This window comes from Eimeria mitis, genomic scaffold (assembly GCF_000499745.2).
Source record: "Eimeria mitis Houghton genomic scaffold, Emh_scaff3807, whole genome shotgun sequence".
NCBI lineage: Eukaryota > Apicomplexa > Conoidasida > Eucoccidiorida > Eimeriidae > Eimeria > Eimeria mitis.
In genome coordinates this window covers 4720-5349 of record NW_013572142.1, presented here as the reverse complement: position 1 = coordinate 5349, position 630 = coordinate 4720, and the positions used below count along the sequence as shown (strand labels likewise).

Below are 630 nucleotides of genomic sequence, written 5' to 3'. Positions count from 1 at the left end.
CCTCGAACTTGACTAGCAGCGGAGTTGAGGCATTGCAATCTTTCCCCCTTGGCGCATTCAAAGAAGCCCCGGAGACGAGATATAAAGAAGAATACAGTGAAGAGGAAGGTGAAGCATTAACGCCCCTGGTACCGCGTTCCCTTCAAGATGGTCCCCCGACGCGACGGCCGCGGGGCGGTGCATCCGCTAGCCAAACGACAACCAGCACAAGAGCGCTTAGGACTACCAGATCAAGGGGAAGCACAACAACTGGCGACCACGAAAGTACAAGGGCAACGAGGACAAGGGAAAGCACAACAACTGGCGATGGCGAAAGTACAAGAGCAACACAGAGAACGACAACGAGCACCAAGTCAGAGTCTAAAGCATCAACAACGACAACGACAAAATCAACCACTTCTCTTCCTCCTCTTCAGGGATGGAAAGAGGTTGACGAAGGCCCTTTGGATGCTATGAAGAAGGAGCCCGACCTCACTCTCCTCACAAAAGCCATGGATTCCAACCCCTTAACACAGGGGGATTCCATTATCACCCGTCTGGCCATCACTCTTTTCGCCCCAACAGATGAAGCGCTCTCCAAACTTGACGTCAAAATGGAAGACTTGGCGGAGATGGTAAGCAAACCAAAAG

General features: G+C 52.1%; 1 protein-coding gene across 1 annotated transcript in view; it reads left to right on the top strand.

Annotated features, from left to right (window-relative positions):
- The window catches only part of EMH_0069740 (uncharacterized protein), a gene marked incomplete at both ends in the record, with an annotated part of 5533 nt that overhangs the window by 937 nt on the left and 3966 nt on the right, over positions 1–630 (top strand). Inside the window, 2 exons of the mRNA XM_013498898.1 lie at positions 230–352; positions 417–614. Coding sequence (XP_013354352.1) covers positions 230–352; positions 417–614 — 321 coding nt within the window. The remainder of the gene's footprint in view (positions 1–229; positions 353–416; positions 615–630) is intronic.